Source organism: Mastacembelus armatus, chromosome 6 (assembly GCF_900324485.2).
Source record: "Mastacembelus armatus chromosome 6, fMasArm1.2, whole genome shotgun sequence".
Lineage (NCBI taxonomy): Eukaryota > Metazoa > Chordata > Actinopteri > Synbranchiformes > Mastacembelidae > Mastacembelus > Mastacembelus armatus.
The window spans coordinates 18,408,637-18,426,686 of record NC_046638.1 but is presented as its reverse complement, the minus strand read 5'-3'; the positions used below and the strand labels follow the sequence as shown (position 1 = coordinate 18,426,686).

Here is an 18,050-nt window from a genome sequence, read left to right as displayed (position 1 = left end):
CAAAACCATGACTGAGAACAACCTCCTTAATACAAAAGGTCATTACAAGACTAAACTGTGGTTTAGGAAAATGTTTTCACTGAACTTCTGAGAAAAAAAAAATCTCTGCAAATACTACCTTGGAGGGATGTTATTTTATTTCCCATTTTTAAATATTCCACCCAAATAATTTAATATGCTTGAATGCACCTCTCACCTGCCTGACTTCAATTGACTTGCTAATTAAACTTTGCTGTTATCAGGGGCTTAATTAAACACACTCAACGACAAAAGTAAGCAGACCATTTTTCTGTGTGTCAGATATGTAAATGCAGTTGTTTTGGTTGACAGTGTGTATTGTTTGTTTGTGTTTGTGTGTGTGTGCGCATGGTTGTGTTTGTTACACCTGATTCATCCCACTGCAATGCTGCCTGAATGTTGCAGATAAGGGTGAGTGGCAGAGTCATCATACTCTGCACTGCACCATTCAGCGATTACATTACTGTGACAGTAGAGTAGGTCAAATTCAGAAACAAATTCAGCACACATACAGTGTACATAAATGCTAAAGATTCACTGCCTTTGAAACACAACCAAACTGAGACATACAAAAGCAAGAATGGCAAGAACGCCTTCCTCCAACTTCGAGGCTTCATTGGCATAATTATGCCAATTATTTGAATTATGTCACAGGGTGAAGATGGAGAGGAAGAGAATGAACACAGGTTTAAAAAAAAAAGACAGGTTGCACTGTTAGAAATTAACACAAAGGTTTAGGAAAAAATGGAAAGTTTTTATTTGTGGAAAACAAATCAAACCCCTGTGCTTACTATGTCAGAAGATGTGCTCTGTATTTAGCGACGCAGCTTGGAGTGGTATTTTTAAAACTGCATGAATGACGAACTTGTTTCAGTAATTTCAACAGCTGAAAGTTTCTCAGAAGCAACATAAAAAACTGCATATATTCTGGCAAATCATAAGTAAGCATTTGCAGACAGATATTTCAAAGGAGAGATTTTTTTTTTTTTTTGGTCAAACATTATGCATGCTGATTTCAGTAATAAGTCCCATCTAAAACATATGAAGGAGCTGCAAATGTAGAGCTTTAATTCAAATGGTTGAAGAAAGTGGTAAAGAACAGTAGCTGACATTAGAGATGTTGCACAACTATACATCTGGGTCTGGTTCCCCAAAGATAGCTCTTTTGGTGAAAAAGTTTTGTTTTTGCTGCTAAACAAGGCCAAACTAGAGGAGTGGACCTTTCAAATAAAGTTGAAAACTTGATGAGAACAGTCAACTGTTCACACCAATGGAGCCCTCGCTGTGCGGAAGAAAGTGAAGACACTTTACTGTTGAGGAAGAGGGAGAATATCCCCATACTTGCTATGTTTCACTGCAATATTCACTAAAAACACCCCCCTCAAACCTACAGGAGTAACCTTTTAAGAAAACAAGGCAGGTGGTTTGCACAGACTCTCAGCTTTATTCTTGTCAGGGCAGCCAAAATTATCACCAATTCCAGGAACTGTTACAAGTATATAAGACAAAATATGAATACTTATGCATAATGTTTATGTTGTGGAAGAATGCTGGAAAGGGTTTTGAATCTCTTGTAAGTTCTTTTCAAGAAAAAGAAGAGATGGCCCAACATGATGAAGTTGGTCTTCATGTCACCTGCCCCATGAATTAAATAAACATCCACCTCCAGGTTAGAGAAAAGCAGGGCATGGATGAAACTGAGAGGATGAAAGTTATACTTGCTCTAAAAAGACTTTTTTTCCTCTTTTGCTTATTTATTTATTTGATGTTAGAGGGTTGAAATTTCACAGCAGCAGAAGTCTAAGAATTATCCTTTTTTCCATCTTATCTTTGGAGGCAATATGTGGAGTTAGCCATCCAAAATAAAATTTGCACTCCATTCAAGAAGGAAAAGTTTGAATCAAGATTCAAAGATGTGCAGGACTACAAGTAGTTTATCTCCTTCACTGAGAACCCATTCCAAGTATCTCTGTCAACAGACTGGCCAATGAACACTTTACGAGGATTGCCACTAACACCACATAAAGTATAACAGTAAAGTACCAGCAGAAATAGAAAGTTATGACCTGCATGTTGGACATTTTCAAGCAAAAGCAGAACATTCCATTCCACATGATGAACACTGAAATAACAGTGAAAGTATAAGTCTATAAGGTAATTTATTTGATTTGTACTGCTATTTTGCATCTGAATACTTGAATGTTTCAATGTAGAAAATCCAGAAACATCACTAAAACTATCATATGACACATAAAGCAGAAGAATAATAGTTAAACAATTATCTCTCTCATGATCACATTGTCCTTGACAAGACTTGATCGCCAGAAGAAGTTTTATTTTTACTGATCAATCACTAATTTATTTTAAAGGTATACTTCAAATCAAATAACTAATCTCTCAATTAATTTTCAGCTGTAAGACATCCTGCACAATTCAAGTCAGTTACTCCCTGCTCAGTGCTGAAAGGTAGAGAGATGTGGCTGTTATAAGTGTATTCCTGGCAAACAGCATATGTGCTTACTTGTTTGTGTTCATTTTGCCACATTGCAGACATTGAATTAACCACTGATGGAGCCCACACTCTTTAAACAATTCCCATCACGCTTCCAATGTCTGCTCTATCTAACCTCTTCTGAAAAGGTTATCTAGAGCAAATTGAAATTGCTCACACTTGAGTATGGTTTTAAGGATGACTGAAGGGTCAACCCCAGCTATCAAGAGTCCCATCTCTTAGTCTGTTTATGGTCTGGTAAGCTCCTGCTAGCTCCCACATACAGGATGTTAAATAGCAATTGCAGTTTTTTGCTAGGTGACTCACAAAGTGAGCTTGTAGGCGAAAGCTGAGAATGCCGGTCGGTTAAATGTGAAAAAAATACATATATAAAAGAATATTAAGTGCATGGACAGATTATAAATAAAAAGAATACTTTAAAAACTCTTGGGCATAAAAGCACCAGCCTAACATTATGAAACTGTTTAAACCGAGCAAAAGAAAGAAAGAAAGAAAGAAAGACCTACGGTTGAAATGCACATATTCATTAAATTATCCCCAAGAGGTCTTTAGACTAAGAGCCAATGTATTATGTGGCTAGAATGTGTTTCACCCAATCCAACCAGTAGAGGAGGATGTTGTCCAACTTTTTACTGGATCTAAATCAAATCCTGCTGTTCCTGTATTTTGTTTATTCAAACTACCTCCCTCCTTTCATTGTACCAAGTCTAACACTGCAGCTTGAGGTCACATTTGCCTTTGAACATATTCTCTCTACTTGCTTCCCAATCCCTGTATCATAAGGCCAGGACTGCTAATGTGGCACCCCAGGGTGGCCACTGGAAGTCACTGCAAAGTCACAAGTCAGCTGGGTTTAGAGATCATTACAAAGACTCTGCAGCTGTAGCACAATTTTATTCTTTTTAATTTAGTTCATGATCTAACTTGGAAAGTCAACTAATTTGGAATATTTTTAAATGCTTTACAATAATAAACTGATTTCATTTTGAACATATTTTCACTATTAAATGTATACATATTTAAGTTTTAAATATGCTGGCAATCACATAAAAAACAACAATGATGAGCTCTGTAACAACCATCATCACTAATCACCATCATCATCAAAAACTGCTTTTGCTGCTCTTTTATTCTATAGCTATGCCACCATCACTGCATTAAGGCAGCTTTAAAAAAAAGCCAATGAGTTGTACCAACAACCTAACAAACTCAAGCCCGTGATGATGAAGGTGACCTGGCTACAAAATTCAATTTCTAATCTAATTATGCTAATTATCACACAAAAATGAACTGTTTCTGTGTGTTTAAGATAAGACAAACCGGTGATGGTAAATGCATCATTTCCTGTGTTAAACACTTCAACTTAAAATAAAAAGCATTTTTTCCATGTATGGTATGTGTTACGGTATGTCAGAATTTAGTCAGTGTGAAAAAATTAATTTCCAAACTCAACTTTCTTGAAAGTATCTTGTTCTCTGGAACAATTTTAGTATTAGGTCAGTTCCAGTCAGAGTTACAATTTTTGTGTATAATCAGAGCACAGCACATTCATGTGTGATGATAACATCACAGCTCACATTCTCACATGGTCTACAGGAAAATTCAATCCTTGGTTGTACAAAAGCCTTCAGGTAAAACACAATACAACACCACAGGAGTGTGGAGGAGGGACACTCGGCTTTGTGGACCACACTCCTTTCAGTCATACTAACATGGCTCCACCTGTACATTGTTCTCCATTTTCCCAGCATACATCAGAAAGAGAGATAGCAGTGTTTTCCAGCATTAATGGTTAACACCTACAAATTGTTGAGGATAGCATTGGGTACACATGCTATGGATGGAAATAACTGTAAACAAGTATGAAAACAAGCCTGCAAGTTTGGGAGACAGGGAACAATTAAACTCGGCATGGGACTCAAACAAACAAATCCATTTTGAAAAAGACAAACATGATTCTTTTAAAAATATTGAACTTCTGTCCAATAAGGGATCACAATGACAATGCATATCCAGCAGCATTTTGCCCAAAAAGCTCCATGCACAAGGTTGGATCCCACATGAATTAAAACAGCATGCCAGAATTCATCAGTGGCACACTGAACACCATTAGAGGATATATGGAACAAAAATCAGCATACATAGTATTTATTGCTGAAATATGGAATAAATGACAAGAGAAACCAAAATGGATTGGGGCTTGGAAAAGTCAACACAATCAGCAATAACAGCATGTAACAGGTAGGACTGCTGCATAACCAATAGTGATCCCCATTTCACCTACTCTGTTGGTTGTGTGTCTTTAGGAAATGAAAAATCAGGTCAGTAAGTAGGGGACAGGTGTTGGCAGGCAAGCAGCATGACCTTAAATGACACTGGTCTGGCACACAAGACTTTTGGCAGTCTTAGATGGCCCTTCTGAAAAGAGAAGTTAAGGGAAGGAATGGGAGGATAAGAGATGGGACAAGATAAAACAACAACAGGAGGACAAGAAAAAAAAAGAATGGACAGAAGAACAGCGGAGGAAGGTGGGAAAAAAGAAGGATGGTGGAAAAAGAAAAAGCTAAAGAGAGAGGTATGCTGAGAAATGACAGAAGAGAACTCAGCATGGACAGTCCTTAAAATAGTTACATGCTAGTAAATTATGTTAAGGTGCATCTTGGGGAGAAGAATCTACTTTACAATGATCTGGTGGAAAGACTTAGCAATGGAGGGATGGAGTGGCGAGTGGACAGTTGGGATGAAGGGATGTTCTGATCTATTCTTGTCCTGTACCCACCAAAAACCCATCATACCCACACTCTGTGAAACCAGATCTCAAGCTTGCCCTGCAGAGAGAGGGGCCTGATGTAAGGGGGTGGTCATACTGATTATTAGTAATGAGAGTGAAGATACAGTATGATTCAGAGCTGCATCTCTTTTAATTAATCCTTCCTATTGTTTCTGTTTAACATAAATAGTTAAATGGATTATAGGTCCAGCTGGCAGACAACGTCCACTGTATGTGCAACATGTGCACAAATACTGTGTACAGAGAGCTATACTGAATATCAAAATCATCTGCCTTCAAAGATAAACGATCCACCACCAGGTGTCATTTAACATCTTATCTGAAAAACCTTATGCGTGGGCTTTAAAAAAGTGAGTTACTGATGAGTAACACACCAGCTCTTTGCTGGAACAAGACAAGCACAGATGCTTTAGATGAAGATACTCTCATGTCCACACACACAGAATCTCTAGTTTTCAATTAAACCTCACTTTAAAACATTTGCTCTTGACAGCATTATGTTTTCTTTGTAAAGAAATATTTCCCTCCACACACATAAATCAAAATAAAACCATGTATATCTTAATAAACACTTACAATAATTTATGGCTTTAATAATGCATTTTGCAGTGCATGATCAGATTGTTACAAGACTTCGTTATTCAATTTTGCTCTGTAGACTGTTATCTAATAAAACACTGTATTTAGATTGAATTTCTGTCAGCCCATTTGCAAAAGCAATCAGCTCACAAATCTGTAAAAAACCCAATTTCCCATAAAAGACAGAACCCTATAAAGAGTGACCCTGGAAATAATCTTGGATAGCCTCTCTCTCACACACAGACCGTGGCTGATATTGGTCTGCTTAATCTTAGCCCTCTTTATCCGCTTTCCAGTTCTCCCTCACTCCTCACTCATGCCTCATCCACTTCCTCCTTATACATGCGTGACTATACAGTCAAGCTCAAAAGAGACTAACCTTATGTGTGACAGAATATTGCTGTGATGCAATAGCACGTTTTAACATCCAGACATGAGACTGTAGTAACTACTACTCAATAAAGAATAAGGGAAATGAAAAATGGCCATCAGTGGTAAGGTATTTTGAATGCAGCCTTGACTTTGGCTTTTCCAATGGCCCCCTCTTTTGGCAAGAGGTAGGAGTTGAAGCACCAAACTGCTGACAGAGAAATGGTATGTTGGACATGTCATTTTCTGCCCTGAAATGTTTTCTGATTACTGTATATTAATGTTTATTATGTTGTAATGTCAGCTAATATTGCATAGTTATTATGACTGTTTTCAATCAAGGTACATAGGCACAAGGCTGGTTACCTGAAAGTCTGTGCTGCTTGGTGCTCACTCGGTTAGTGTTTTGGACTGTACAGCAGAGGTGGAGCATGGCAAACATAGTGAGGATCATCACCACACTCTGGAGCAGCAGGGTCAGCTCAAACTGCTTCCCTATCCTAAAGGTACACAGCCACATTATCAATTAAAGTATTTATCATTTGAATTGGAACAATGATCTAGAAGACAAGCAAAGTGTTTTCTCTCTCATATCCTCACCAGAAGAAGATGCGCAGGATGTTAGCTATGAGCAGCACCAGGCACACTCTAGTGGAGAAGCCTTTGGTGTTGCCGCTACTCTGGATCTCCTGGTACTGTGGCAAATAGGGCAGGGCCCCTCCAAACACCATGAGGCAGGACGCTACCCAGGACAGCAGTGTCCATGAGCTCTCCATGTCATCCTCCTGCAGAACCATCTCTGCATCCATCGCTTACAGAGACTCTTAGGGGTGTCCAGAGGGTCCTGACACTGCACCTTGGAAACAAAAAGTTGACTTTTATCAACTTATCACAGATGTGTGTTCATGGGGCAACCAGAGGTCACTAACTGAGCCTGAAATTAAAATTCCACAAGTGTCAAACAGCAGAAAAACCTATTAAGATGATGAAATTTAAATGCCAGTTTTGTATGGACCAGCTTGGTTTTGTCGATGGTTTAAATCACTGTCCCTTCTCATATTACAATCCTCTCTCTAATCAGGAAAATATTTGAGTAAGCAGCCAAATGATTCTGCGCAAACTTTTAGGAGGACATTTAATTAAGCTTTAGAATAATATGCCTTTTTAATGAAAGACATATTGGCATGTCAGTATAAAAAGCATGGTTATAAATGGTGAATTTAACTGTGGCTGAATTCCATTTAACTGCTTCACTCTCAGGATCCTGGTATTGTGCATGCTAGTCATTATCACACTGCTGTGGCTTACTGTGACATTAAAAAAAATGAGACACTGTTAATGTAATTAGTAGTTATGTCTTTCTCCTGCTATGCCAACTCACAACCCCTGCCGTTACAACAACAGGTAGCAGGCAAAAAAAAGAAAAAAAAAAACTTGTGAATGTACTAAACTATGGCTCTAACCTGAGGTTCCCCACCTTTGTATTCCCACTGACATAAACTGCACAGTTCACTAGATCTAACAGCTCTACGAGATTTTTAATTACAGGCAATCATATTCTGTCAACTGTGCAGCACCCTCAAACAGTGGAAACAGAAAAAAAACATGCACTGGAAAAAGGAGGTTATGGTACCCCTATTTTGAGGATTTGATTATGAAAATAATACCAGTAAGTTGCACACTGATTATTACAAATCCACAAGTCATATGACAATCACAACACACAGACTTCCTGTACTTGCTTCTATTTGCTCTGAATGTGTAGGTCATGGGTTTGTGTACAGAGCATCTTGCCATTACCAACGAGCTGTTTACCATTATCACATTGAACTGAAACAAACTAGACTATTATTTGTTCTGTAGGTTGCTTTGGCAAAGGAGGGAATAAGCATGTCCCTTAGGTAATTGATATCATTATCCCTTCTGGAATGATAATAACACTTGGCATAAAACACACCACTGTTCCAGAGAGTAGACTAACCATATGAACTAACCTGAACTAGTTGTAATGCAGATAAACTGTGTTAAACTATGTGAACACTCAGGGTGAACAACCTACAGTGGAGTCAGTTAGTAGGAGGAGTCAGAATTGTATTTTGACATGTTATTTTCACACTTCTTTTCCTTTCGGCTGCTCTCTTCAGGGGTCGCCACAGCCTCCATTTAACCCTATCCTCTGCTGACACCTCCCATCCACATCACCCCAGTTGTGCCCCCAATACCTGCCTGTCATCTCTACCTTCAGTGCCTTCTGGCTCTTTAACCTTTGCCTGCACACTGCTCTCAGTGACAAATTTCAAGATCTTTGACTTCAATTTTCCAGCTGTCATCCCCATCCTGTTGTGTAGCTGCTAATTCATACAAGCACACATCTTACTTCTTACTTCAAATGTGTGAGCCTATAAGACATTTGCAATTTTCACTTTTTTTAGCTCTTACTTTTGTGTGACATATTGCTGTGCTATTATCTTTTTAAAATATAATCAGTGTATTATATTATTCATCCATCCATCCATTATCTATACCCGCTTATTTGTCATTAGGGTCATGGGGATCTGCTGGAGCCTATCCCAGCTCCCTTTGGGTGAAAGGCAGGTACACCCTGGACAGGTCACCAGTCCATCACAGGGCCACATAGAGATAAACAACCTCACACACTCACACTCACTCCTATGGGCAATTTAGAGTCACCAATCAACCTGACATACATGTTTTTGGACTGTGGGAGGAAACCAGAGTACCTGGAGAAAACCCACACAAGCACAGGGAGAACATGCAACTCCACACAGAAAGGCCCCTGATGGGTTGCAAACCCAGGACCATCTTGCTGTGAGGCATATTATATTATATTATATTATTCACTTTGTCTATAACTCAAAATTGATGTCTATAAGCTGAGGTGAGTTGGCCCAGTGCACTGAAAAGTGTAGCCAGTTAAAAGTGAACTTTTAAGAAGTCATTTAGACATGTCAACATGAAAGAAGCAGCTGCATGATTACTTTTCATCTCACTCTGGGTATGATTGCTAATAGCAGGTAACGTCAACACAGCAGCAGACGCAGGTTTATGTGGTGGAGTCATCCAGAAGATTAACAGTCTGATTACTCATAAAGCAACTCCACAAGCAAAGATAGAATATTCCAGCCAGGACTTCTCTGCTTTGAGAGACAGCTCTCAATTACCTCTGAGATTCATTTATGTAGGTTAGAACATTTTTAAAAGTTTAGATCATTTACAATTCAACTCAACTTAAACACACTCCATAAATAATGTTTTCACAGGTTCGCTAAAGTTAAACGTTACTCGGGAATTTAACGATCAAAGGCGTCTCCAGTTATTTCCTGTGTCCAGTGTTTTGTGAGTACACCATCACACTAGTCTAAGTGCGCTGGGCCACCTTTTTTAACAGTAAGCCTCATGCTTTATATATTTATATAGCAAAGCATAACTTTATGGGGTTGGGCCAACGTGCCTCCACTTCCAGACATCAGTTTTTGGACTGCTGGGTTCCAGCAGCCAGAGTAACAGGATACGGAGGAAGAGCCTGGTTAAAACGCCTGGTTACACTGTGACAACAGTAGCAAACTGTGGGGCTATACAGCTACTAGTCTCACACACACACACACACACACACGCAAAGAAAAAACTACACCGCCTGGTTACACTCTTATAAACGTATACTAAGAAGGTTTGACGTGTGGAAAGTTTAATACGCCGCTCTGAAGTAAATATTTATCAACAATCATCTCACAGACGCTAAGTTTTTTAAAACTTTAAACCCACGTTCACAACACGCACCGCTCTGATAACGCTAATGTAAAGCTCGACTTAGAGGCAGTGTTTTATAGGAAAACTTACCAGTCACCTTCCTTCGCCGTCTCTAAACTCACGGCTGCTCCAGCGTCAAAACACGCTCAGCTCCCTGGCAGCTCCAACTTTCAAATCCCAACTCAGCAGCGTGCACGCGCCGGCAGGAACATGTACACGCGCGCGCACTCACTTATATACAACGCTGTTATTTGTAGAGTCACGCAGCTCCAGCATTAAAGCTGCAGGTCGTTAAGGTTGGGGTGCATCTTAACAGATGAACAAATGTTTTGAATGAATCCGATTTAGGATCTTCCTGAGGCCATAAGAAGTAAACTGGACTACATATCACCGTGGATGTTCCCCGTTCAAAACTCAATGTACCACATTACTTAGCACGGTGACCCAGTTCTCGCGAGACCCTATGTGTTGGCGGAACAGCTGACTTTGCGTTGGGTGGTGCGAAGTGCTGCTATCTATTTCGAACAGTTACAAACGAGATAGCAACATAATCGGTGAACAGCTTTTTGGTTTTTACTACTTTTTGAGCACTGGTAATCATTTCCATCACAACATGGCTGAGACGGATCCCAAGTCGGTGCAGGACCTTACCAATGTGGTGAGTCATGATCGTGTTGCTGTCAAGCTAGCGTGAGTTTACGCAGTAGCTTAGTAATGGCTAACGATGGCAAGTTATCGCTAGCTAGTTAGCAAGAAGAGGTTAAGTGTACAGCCAATGTGTGGCGTTTTGTGCTGTTTATTTGACTGTATAATAAAGTCCTTTGTGTATCAGCATGTTTAAAGAAGCTTTAACGTCCTGACCTTGGTTCGGCTTCACCGTGTGAGTTACGTAATGGTCAGTAGGTTTTCTAAACGACTTCACTAACGCTAAATCACAACTGAGTCGAGCACAGGGAAACACACACGCCACACTGCTGTAGGATGTTATTCCTGTACACACGCTTTTCATAGTTATTTTTTTCACATGGCAGTCACCACACTATTGAACGTGCTCTGCTCATTCAGAAGACACACACACTTTATTGTGCAGATGCAGTTTCATTTCTCTTTGTATAATACGGCGTGGAGACTGCTGAGGTAATGTTTCTGAGCGTTGTCATGGAGATAAGGATTCAGTTTTAGTCATCCTCCAAAACCTTGAACATACCTGTTTTTTTCCCCTTTTGTTTTCAGTGGCTCACTTGTTTGAAAAACATTTCCAAACCTGTCACAATAAAGGAAAACTAGTTATGTGGTTCCTGTGTTTATTTAACCTTAACTGTTATCATGCTGCCTCTAGAAATTAAGAGTACACCTTACAGAGAGTTTTTGGTATCTGGGGAATACATTTGAATTTAAAATGATTGCTCAGGGGTGTGTTTTTTTTTTTCTCCCACAGGGTCTTGATATTTGATGAACTTAAACTACTGACCCGTGTCTGAGGGCATAAAAGTTATGCTGGAAATCACAATATGTGATGGGCAGACGGAAAATGTACAATTCAGTGCTTTCATTGTTCTGCAGTCAAGCTTGTCATAGTGAATGGGGAAAAAAAAAATCATCTCCTATGGTTACTGCGATTTTACATTGTTGTCAAGGAAACAAGATACTTCTGTTACCATTGCCGTGTTGCTTTTTTAAAATCATTCATGGAGCACGGCAGGATGCATTAGAGTGCTGATGTTTTTCAGATGTATTAATAATGCTGAACAGTCTACCTGCAGTGTTATTTAAATTAAATTTCATACCATGTAAGATTCAGTCTCCACTGGCTGCAGTCTTGTGTGAACCAACTTTGATCAGTTTATAATTCTGTGATGTTGTGTCATTTACTTCCCAGGTCCAGACACTGCTGCAACAGATGCAGGACAAGTTCCAGACCATGTCAGACCAGATCATTGGGAGGAATATCCTAATTATGTAAAATTCCAGCAGTCTCTTTTGATTAAATGTATTAACATTTCATTCCAGTCCAGTAATAAATGCGTCATAATCCAAATGTTAGAACTTTGCCCATGCAAGAGTCACTTTGTGAGCTGTTATTTTAATTATGTTCTTTAACCGCTTCTCCACTTGATGAGATGAGCACACGCATTGATGACTTGGAGAAGAACATTGCCGATCTGATGACCCAGGCTGGAGTTGAAGAGATCGAGGCAACGCCAGAAAAGGCTAAAGAGGGTCAAGGCTCATAATGAAGGTAAGAAAGTATTTATAAGCCAATTTATCTTTACATCTAGGATTTCATGTTAATTTGTCAGGCTTCCTGAAAATAAAGCAAAATGCACATGAAATGCTTGGTCACGGGCAGCACGGTAGATTAGTGTTTAGCACTCTTGCCTCACAGCAAGAAGGTTCCCTGTTCGTAACCTGAAGGGGTCTTTCTGTGTGGAGTTTGCATGTTCTCCCTGTGCTTGTGTGGGTTTTCTCCAGGTACTCTGGTTTCCTCCCACAGTCCAAAAACATGTATGTCAGGTTGATTGGTGACTCTAAATTGTCCATAGGAGTGAGTGTGAGTGTGTGAGGTTGTTTGTCTCTATGTGGCCCTGTGATGGACTGGTGACCTGTCCAGGGTGTACCCCTGCCTTTCACCCAAAGAGAGCTGGAATAGGCTCCAGCAGATCTTCGTGATCACAATTAGGAATAAGTGGGTATAGACAATGGATGAATGAATGCTTGGTCACAGATTATTACAATATGGACCATTTATTTTTGTCTGTTCCGCAGGTTCCTAAGTAACAAGGTGTGCAGACGGTCCTAAATTCAGGAGCAGCAGACTTCATTGACTTCTACTGATATGATGTGTCATTGTGTGAAATGCTTTTTTATATATTGAAAATTGTGATAACCAGTTGCAGTTATGTGCTGACTTGAAAATTTGAACGTTATTTGTAAGATAGAAATAGTGTTATATTCTCTTCAGAACTTAAGAAGCTAATGTGCAGGAATGAAACTAAAGGATTTAGTATGCCAACCTGGAGGTTATTTTGCTGCCATCAAATATCATAATTAATTCAGTCCCATGAGGTGATGGCTGAGGGGGACAGTTTTTCCCCAGCCTGCACTGAAAAGTACAACCCACAGGCTAACAAGCCAGAAGAACCTCCATCCCTGCCAACATGGGAAATGGGCACTGTTAATGTTAGTGCTTGTGTTGTTTTACCAACAGCACTGTTACTACCAAGGTCTGGGATGCATTCCAATTCTGATTTTCTTCTATTAAAACTATTTAATACAATGCTGTTTGTCATGTATCACACAATAAATCTTCAGCCAGGTGCTTAGTGAATTTTTAGAAAAATATTTAACTCCGTGGTGCTAAGTGTTTTTCTGTATTTTTCAAGTAGATGTTGTATTTTATGATGCAAACTATCTGGACCATCTCAGTGTTGTCTTCTTTTGATATACATCGTTTATAATCTGCTGAAATGACACTGAACTTACACTTTTTGTGTCAACTAAGCTGAGAATTTGGAAATGATGTTTAAACTGACATTTACTGTGTGTAGAATTAGTGGTGATTGCAATAATGTCCACTTAGAACTAGCAGTAGGCAAATCACAACCACACATTCACTGCATTACAGGAACCCTTTATTCAAATGAATACAAACAAAATGTACAAAGACATCATCTAACCAACAGCGATCTCCAAAATAAAGTGCCAAAAGTATGAAACAAAAGTGAATAGCACCAAACAAAACAACAGCTCACACAATCTCATGAAATGCACCATCAGCAGTCTAAACATTAAAAATGCTGTATTAATTATAAAGTGAATGGTTCCTTAAATTGCATCATATTAGCTTAGGAGACTGGACTTTTAGAAGATTCAAGTTAGAACTCAAAGTCTGCATCTGTCATGTCAATAGCCCAGGCAAACTTGTCCCTTAGGGTCTTACTGTAGATTTTTTCTATAGGTACCTCCATGTTCTTACACCTGTGGAAAAAGATGGTCAAGTTTACAATATGATAGGAACATAATATAACAGCCAGTTTAATTTACTGAACAGATATCAAAATCCTTTTTTTTTCCAAACCAACCTACTGAAGCAGTAGAAATACCAGTGAAAAGCTGGCACTGTAAACACTTGTATATCTCTCAAAGGCAGGTCACAGAAAGTGGGTCAAATCATCTGGGAATACATTGGTTTGGCTCTATTATTAGTAGTATACTGTGAATATAGTATGCTGTCTGTTTTTGGGCTATTGAAGAACTAATGACAGTTTTTCCCAGAAAGAATCATTATCCAGTCAGTGGGTTGTTTATACTTTTCAATCTGATCTACTGAGCTGAACCTGCCTAAACAGGTTAGCCATGTAACACAAGTTACCATGGTTACCATCTTGATTGAAAGCACACCAGCTTCATGAAAGTGGAGAGCAGAAATGAGGCCAAGAAAGACCGCAAGTGAAGGTCCCATTAGTTCAATTTGAAAGCTGAAGTTTGTGTGCTTTCATACATCAAGTTCATCCCTGATCAATATCACTAAAATGTTAATTACAAATTTGGACATTTAATACTATGTAGTAATATTTATACTTATCTTCAGTTCAAAGCCAAAAAATAATGCAGGGTAATCTTTAAAGCTGGTTTGTTAAATGCTCAGGCAATTCTTTATCATGTGGAGACATGTTACACTAGACACACCCCAGGACAAAAGTGAGAAGCTTTAGTGTTCACATGTTATTTTATAACTTTGTGTATGCAAAGTGTGATCACTTTTCTTGACTGGTCACAAGTAAACGGACTTTTTTTTGCATTGATGCCATATTTTGGTGCTAGGATTTTCACTGTGCTCTATCTTTTAATTATACATAAAATGCTACACTTCCACTCCATAACGATTGTACAGTTGTGAATCATTAAACATTTCAGTGATGTTGCATGAGGGTGTGATATTTGTACTTTTACTTTTTGATCCAATCCAATGAGATAATGAACCTGCCTGAACAGGTTACCCATGCAAGTGCTTTCACCAAGATGTAAAGGTTTTGTTTTTTTTTTTTATTTCACTCACCAAGCCACAGTTATGCGTGGGTCCAGATAGTTGAGCTTTGAGGTACCTAGTGCAATCTGTTTGTTCTCTTCTCTGTCAGTTGCTTGGACCTCCATCTTCAGCAGCTGCTCCTCACAGCGCTTTACTGCTGCTTTCTTCCGCTCCACCAGCCTGGCAGAAAATATTTACAATGGCAAATGGAATAGAGTCACACACCTGGCTCAAGTAAAAATATGGCTCCTATTTTGGAAGACTCAAACTCATTAAGTGGAAGGATGTTTGTGTGAATAGTAATAGGTAGCACAACACATCCCACCTGCAAAAAGTCACCTTTACAAAAAACAAAACATCCAAAGCAGTAAAAGCAGTTAAACAATCTATAGGTGACAGATGAGTAAAGCAGCACTGCCATCATAGGAAAACTTCATTCTTTCTTAATGCTACATAATGTTCTCTGAAGTCTTAACATTCAAGTGAATAAACAAACATTTTGAATCTTGAATGCAATGGCTCATTGCTCTGTAACTATAACAGTGTGTGTAATTGCCCATTGATTCACAAACACACACACAAAAAGAAAAAGTTTGGCGGCACTTAAAACTGGAGGGCACCTTTCTCCTGTGTGGGTAAGTGTGTATAGCTTGTGTTTTACATAGAGGTTGCACTTAAACATCTTGTTTTATTGTTCACAATTGTTTTGTTTTTTTTGTTTGTTTTTTTTTTGCACAATTGTGAGAAATGGGCGGTGCAGTGTTGCAGTGGTTGGCACTGTCGCCTCAGCAGGAAGGTTCTTGGTTTGAACCCCTCCCTCCTTACAGAACAAGCTTCATAGAATGATGGATAGATGGTGACACTTACGTCTGCAGCTTGGGGTCCGTACTGCCTTTGGCCTTGGCCTCCTTCTTGGCCTGTTTCAGCTCTGTCTTAGCTAGAGCCAACTGTTCCTTCCTAGCATCAATCTGGATGGAGCACATTAGCATGTTTATATATAGACTGGATATCAGCTTCAAGACAGCCCTCACTGGGTTGCAGTTCTTTAAAAAAAAAAAAAATGGGATCCTTAAAATGTCCATAAAAATGTTACAGTGACACAAGAACATGAAGTCATATTGCTCCTGCTAATTAACTGTTAATGTGATGACTGACTTGTGTTCAACAGAGCAAATAAAGCCTTTCTTACCTTGGTCTGAAGGTTAGCCATAGATTGTTCAAAGGACTTTGGCGGTGCCCGCTGGTGATTACAGAGAATAGCAACAGCTCTGTTAGCCCTGTTGTAGGACAGCAGTTTCTCTGCCTCACAGTCAGACTCTGAAGGGTAACAGAGCAGTAATTTGAATTCAGGCAGGAACATTCTTACTGAGAATCACATATCTGAGCAGAAATCTGTAGAGATATTTAAAAGGAATAATTATGCTGACATCACTCATGTTCCCACCATCTGCACCACACCTAACCTTGAACACACACACACAATTCAGTTTTCATTTATTCCGATCAGCATTAGCCTTATTTATTCTTCCTAGGGTCCACACAATATACACTACATCCACATTTCAGCCTGCTAATTGGCTTGCAGTGGCAACCCAGAAATGAGAAGAAAGTGTGACACCACTATCTCTGAATGAGAAACTGTGGCAGAGGCAGTGAATGGGACCCTGATAAAAATAAGCCACAGGCGCACAGTGTTGGGTACAATGATAATGTTCTCCTGCCATGGCTGGAAAAACTGACTGACATGAGGGTATCTTGAATCAAGTGAGCTAAAAATAATATCACAAGTGTGACAGTTTTATCATAGGACTCCCTGACACAAGCAGCTAGATAATGAGACACTGAGAAGAGCCACATTGTTAAAAAGCTACAGTATTAAAGCTACTGGTAACTGTCCAGAAGCTGTGGAATACAAGCCAATGCCTTCAAAGCTGAAGTATGTTGTAGTCATTTTTTAACATCAAACTGCTTTATAGTACAGTGTGTGTGATTTACTATTTGTAAGCTCTTTCAGTTGCTGTTGCAGGGTAATTGAGGCGTTGTATGTCCTGAAGACCTTTGCAGTCAAACCTGGCATTAGAGAACTCAGATGCTTGTTCAGCTTGATTGTCTGAGGAGAGGGACAAAGACAAATAAGTACAGACATCAACGTGGTAAAGAACAAGTACACTTTCATTATAAAACCACTCGGCCAGCTAAATCTACACAGGCTCTCTACCACTAGATGGCACTGTGGCATTGTACCACTGCAGTGTTAAAGTGCGTATAATACAGCTTAACAAATAAAACACAAAGTGCCGTCTCTCCCTTCATTATCATCATCACCCATTAGAGCAGGGAAATTAAAAAAGATCACAGTACCATTTCCCCTCTGACATTTCTGCAGGTATTATAACAAGGTAGAGCTGTCATAGCTAGTGGTTAGATAGCCATTAACTCCTGTCAACGGGCTGTAACTTCAACAGAACAGCAAAGAGATGAAACAGTTAACAGGGCACACAGTGGAAAACAAAACAAACATGAATGCTCACTGCACACATACTGATATGAGGTGCAAACATGTGGACTTGAGAGAGAGATAACATTTCTAAACATAGATGAAAGCACACAAATGTGGAAGAAAAAAAAAGATGAACTTGGGGAGCTCATAGCTCTGGTAAAAAGAAATGATTCTTATGATGGTGATGAAGAAGAAGAATAATGTGGTTGGAATAATCAGAACAGGGTCAGGGCCAGGCTGTCTGAGGCTAGATGCTTGCGTGAATATACATGATGAGAAACGGTTTTCATGTGAACATGTGTGTGTTCATTCCTGGGTACACACACCATGCATGAACCCCCACATTTACTGTCATGCCTACCTTGCTAACGAGCTACCCAACTCTGGCCCTGCAATGCTAATGAAGGTATCTGCAAGTCTGAGGGGCAAGTATGATAGTTCTCACACCCCCAACTCCCTTGGCAGGGTGCTGTGTGTGTGTGTG

General features: G+C 39.4%; 3 protein-coding genes across 8 annotated transcripts in view; 1 reads left to right on the top strand and 2 right to left on the bottom strand.

The window, feature by feature from the left end:
- LOC113132548 (solute carrier family 66 member 2) overlaps positions 1 to 10,400 on the bottom strand; it is a 79,790-nt gene extending 69,390 nt beyond the window's left edge. Inside the window, exons 1-3 of one of the 3 annotated variants that reach the window (XM_026310739.1) lie at positions 10,128 to 10,400; positions 6,870 to 7,125; positions 6,636 to 6,769 (exon numbers count right to left, since the gene is read on the bottom strand). In XM_026310739.1, coding sequence (XP_026166524.1) covers positions 6,636 to 6,769; positions 6,870 to 7,078 — 343 coding nt within the window. In that variant the 5' untranslated portion in view covers positions 7,079 to 7,125; positions 10,128 to 10,400. The remainder of the gene's footprint in view (positions 1 to 6,635; positions 6,770 to 6,869; positions 7,126 to 10,127) is intronic. The other 2 variants (XM_026310737.1, XM_026310738.1) reach the window with 2 other exon arrangements.
- A 109-nt stretch (positions 10,401 to 10,509) lies between these two features.
- hsbp1b (heat shock factor binding protein 1b) lies at positions 10,510 to 14,962 on the top strand. The gene is made up of 4 exons (XM_026310832.2): positions 10,510 to 10,695; positions 11,917 to 11,983; positions 12,150 to 12,276; positions 12,804 to 14,962. The coding sequence occupies exons 1-3, from the start codon at positions 10,651 to 10,653 to the stop codon at positions 12,269 to 12,271; spliced, it is 234 nt and encodes a 77-aa protein (XP_026166617.1). The 5' UTR covers positions 10,510 to 10,650; the 3' UTR covers positions 12,272 to 12,276; positions 12,804 to 14,962.
- The window catches only part of LOC113132594 (DNA topoisomerase 1), a 28,223-nt gene continuing 24,085 nt past the window's right edge, over positions 13,913 to 18,050 (bottom strand). For all 4 annotated transcript variants that reach the window (XM_033325251.1, XM_033325253.1, XM_033325252.1 and 1 more), the window contains 5 exons: positions 17,062 to 17,176; positions 16,256 to 16,383; positions 15,934 to 16,034; positions 15,097 to 15,246; positions 13,913 to 14,015 (listed from right to left, as the gene is read on the bottom strand). In XM_033325251.1, coding sequence (XP_033181142.1) covers positions 13,913 to 14,015; positions 15,097 to 15,246; positions 15,934 to 16,034; positions 16,256 to 16,383; positions 17,062 to 17,176 — 597 coding nt within the window. The remainder of the gene's footprint in view (positions 14,016 to 15,096; positions 15,247 to 15,933; positions 16,035 to 16,255; positions 16,384 to 17,061; positions 17,177 to 18,050) is intronic.